Here is a 3,400-nt window from a genome sequence, read left to right as displayed (position 1 = left end):
AGGTATTTTCCTTTCTTTTTTTTTGCTTAAAAAAGAATTAAGTAGATTTACATAATCAAAAGAGCATCATATTAATTTCTCACTATTTTGGTACTTGGTTCCACCAAATTGGTATTTCTTAGTACTTCTCCTTAGGTACTTCACGGTACTTCCCTTCTTTCCATGTTTGATTTAGTACTTCTCCTTAGGTACTTCACGGTACTTCCCTTCTTTTTATGTTTGATTTCTCAGGATGGATGGTCAGACTAAAATCTCCCTATATTCAAACAAACGGAAATAGCAGAAACCCCACTAATATTGAATCATTGCAGTGTATGACAGGTGGCGATTGACAAGTTAAACATGCATACAGATAGTAGAAATCAAGCCAGCCATATACATGACACAAAAATCCAGGAGTTTAACTAATCTAACACTGCACACTGATAGAAATATCAAGTTATCAACTACATTATTTGTTTTCATCTGGAAATTTAAGTTAAAAAAAGGCACAATATGAACTGCTTGCTTTTTACATAGTATCTGGTAACGTTCCAGCACATACAATCTAGTTTTTCAGGTGCACACAACAACATGGAAGTTGTGCCAAACAGCGTCAGTCACACATCAAGTATATATGGAAGGGTTATGGTGCCCTCCCGTTTGCACTGTGTGATGAGCCAGCAGCCATCGTTTGATTTTGAATTTTTCATCTATACCAGGATGACACAGATTTAACCCAAACCCCGGCCCAGAAATTCCAGAGGATCTTGAATAAATCCGAACATACAGATTTTGCTGAAACAAATCTGCTGCTATGCTAGCTTAACCATAATGAAGACAACAAATAGACAGAGTACATAATCTTTACTATTTAAATTGTAGCTCGACAAACAATGATGAAGATAATAAACAGCACCACAACAAGCAGCACATTACACACAAACATGCATATTATTGAGTTTTCTAGATAACTGGTATAGCGCGTGGTAGCAACTAGTTGGAGTGAAACAACAAAATTTAAGGCACGATGCTTGGATATCTAGATTGATTTAATTTCTTCATGGACAGGACAATAACCGCAAGCTTCGTTTTCTCCTTCTCAAGATGTTTGGCAACACGGTGCGCATACTCTTTGAATAATGTGTCGAGTATGGTTTCTCCAAAATGGCTAGCAACCAGTGGCTCCATTACTGCTCTTATAACCTTGGCGACATTCACACCGCTCCTAAAACTGTCGTGCACAACATCACACTCTGAGTCATCATAAGGATCCCAGTTTGTCTCAAACAATTTGACGTGATTCATGTTGAACAGCCCATTTTGCTCCACTATAGCCACCACTTCACCAACTGATGGCGAATAGATTGGTAGATAGAAGGAATCAAGTTTTTCCTTCTTCAGAAGGCCCTATTAAGATCAAAGTTCAATATTGTGCTACACAAGATAGTTAGATAGTGGTTGAAATTAATTTAAATTTACCTCATCAGCAAGGGATTGCAGCGATTGTGCAAGCAATCCGTAGAGATGATTGGACTCTCCGCTGAACACATCCTCATACTTTCTCCCAATAAATGTTAGAATAATTTGGCCGCCAAAAACGAGTTCTTCATAGCGCAGCTTGAGGAAGAGGGAGAAGTCCTTTTGGAACTGCTGTTGAAACAGTTTTACTATCGAAGGTGATGTAGTCTTTGTGATGTAAATATCTCCTTTATCTTTGAGTGTTTTTCCCGTGCCCTTGAGTCCCTTCGGTGCCTACATATGTGTACACGTTATTAAAAACACACTTAGGTCTAAAAACAACCATAGGTCGTTTCAAAACCTAAAAAATAATAAAAAGCATGGACATGTACGAAATGCATCTTGCAAGCATACCTGAGAGCGCCATTGAAGGCAGAACAAAGAGTGGAAGAGGTGAACACTTTCACAAGGGAAAAGCCTGGTGTAGAAAGAGCCTGGTAACCCAGAGATATAGTATGGAGGCCGTGCCTCTTCCTGGTGATTTATTGTCGTTGATCTCTTGAACTGGTCGACCAACTCGAAGAGGTTGTTGAAGTCATTGCCCGGCAGGTCATTCAGGAAGAACTGAAGCTCTGGGTGGTCATGCGGTATGCCAAGTTCCTTGCAATAACGATCTATGATGCTGATCACCTCTGAGACGAAGCGCAATGTGTTAGGCCCCGAAGAGCAGCCTAAATCAGCCACGACCATGATTCGAGGGTGAAGAGCTGTGTATACTTCTCTCGTGGCCTCCTCAAGGAGTGGTTTAATCTGAAACATAGCCTTTTCCTGTTTCCATGCAAATAGAAAAATGTTACCGTCCTAGTCACTCATAAAAAATTGACTCACTGACACCTGGATAAGAGTTTTGATCCATTAATTAGAATTAGAATTTGAAGTAAATTTTTGGAGTTTGGATCAAAATATCCTTTCCAAACATGCCAAAAAGAACTTCAGGTGGTGGGGAGAGAGCAAGAGACAGAGACAGAGACGGAGAGAGCTATTACTTGAATCCTAGAATTCTTAGTGTAGCTAGTTTCTCCGCTCCCTCTTGCCATGTGGAGACCTTGCTCTATACTCATGGGCATGGCTGCCAGATGAGGCTTCAGCTGTGTGTAGAGAAGTACCTAACCCAAAGTTCAGTACAAGTGTAGCAATGAACCCTACAGCTGTGTGGAGCGCTGAATTTATAGAAGAATTTGCCATGTGTTCCATGAATGTTGCAACGGCAGGAATAGCCAGTAGCTGAAATAGCACAGCTACTGCACGTGAATTTCAGCTTCACTGATGTGATGCCGCAACATCTGTCGAATTCAAGACCACGATTTTTTTTAACAGTTCAATATAAGGGCGTCTGAGATGGAGACGCTTCAACGAGTTACATGCTAGTATATGCCAATATTTGTCCTACGTACAGAGATAACACAGCTAATATAACTCATGTTTAAGAACTAATCTAACAAAAAAAATGCGATTATCACCATTTTACTCATACATATGCAAGCATTTTAATGAGACTATAGATAAATCATTTTAGATGAATAGTTTTAATGACGACTACATATGACATGCATCACTATTGTAAAACTGAGCATTCGTAACGAGACTCAATACCAGTTGCATTTTGACCCGGTACTAATGTGAGCATTAGTACCGGACCTAACGGCTAGTCCCCGATGAGGCTCCCGTGAACCCCTTTAGTACCGGGTGGAGGCTTCACGCGGTACTAAAGGTTGCACATTAGTACCTGGTGAAGCCTCCACCTGGTACTAAAAGCACATTAGTACCGCTTGAAGCCACCACCCGGTACTAATGTGCCTGAGGGATTTTAGTACCAGGTGGAGGCTTCACCCGGTACTAAGCCTCCATCCGATACTAATTTGGACTTCACTAGATTGAAGTCCATCATACGCGTCCGCTT

The 3,400-nt window shown here is 40.7% G+C and overlaps 1 protein-coding gene across 1 annotated transcript; it reads right to left on the bottom strand.

The window, feature by feature from the left end:
- Nucleotides 1-827: 827 nt before the first annotated feature.
- On the bottom strand, nt 828-2,628 carry LOC101758248 (anthranilate O-methyltransferase 2). The gene is made up of 4 exons (XM_004965059.2): nt 2,487-2,628; nt 1,855-2,268; nt 1,462-1,734; nt 828-1,389 (listed from the first exon to the last, which is right to left on the bottom strand). The coding sequence occupies exons 1-4, from the start codon at nt 2,565-2,567 to the stop codon at nt 1,000-1,002; spliced, it is 1,158 nt and encodes a 385-aa protein (XP_004965116.1). The 5' UTR covers nt 2,568-2,628; the 3' UTR covers nt 828-999.
- Nucleotides 2,629-3,400: the final 772 nt, after the last annotated feature.

The sequence above is a fragment of the Setaria italica genome, chromosome IV (genome assembly GCF_000263155.2).
Source record: "Setaria italica strain Yugu1 chromosome IV, Setaria_italica_v2.0, whole genome shotgun sequence".
Classification (NCBI taxonomy): domain Eukaryota; kingdom Viridiplantae; phylum Streptophyta; class Magnoliopsida; order Poales; family Poaceae; genus Setaria; species Setaria italica.
This window is presented reverse-complemented; position numbering and strand designations above follow the sequence as displayed.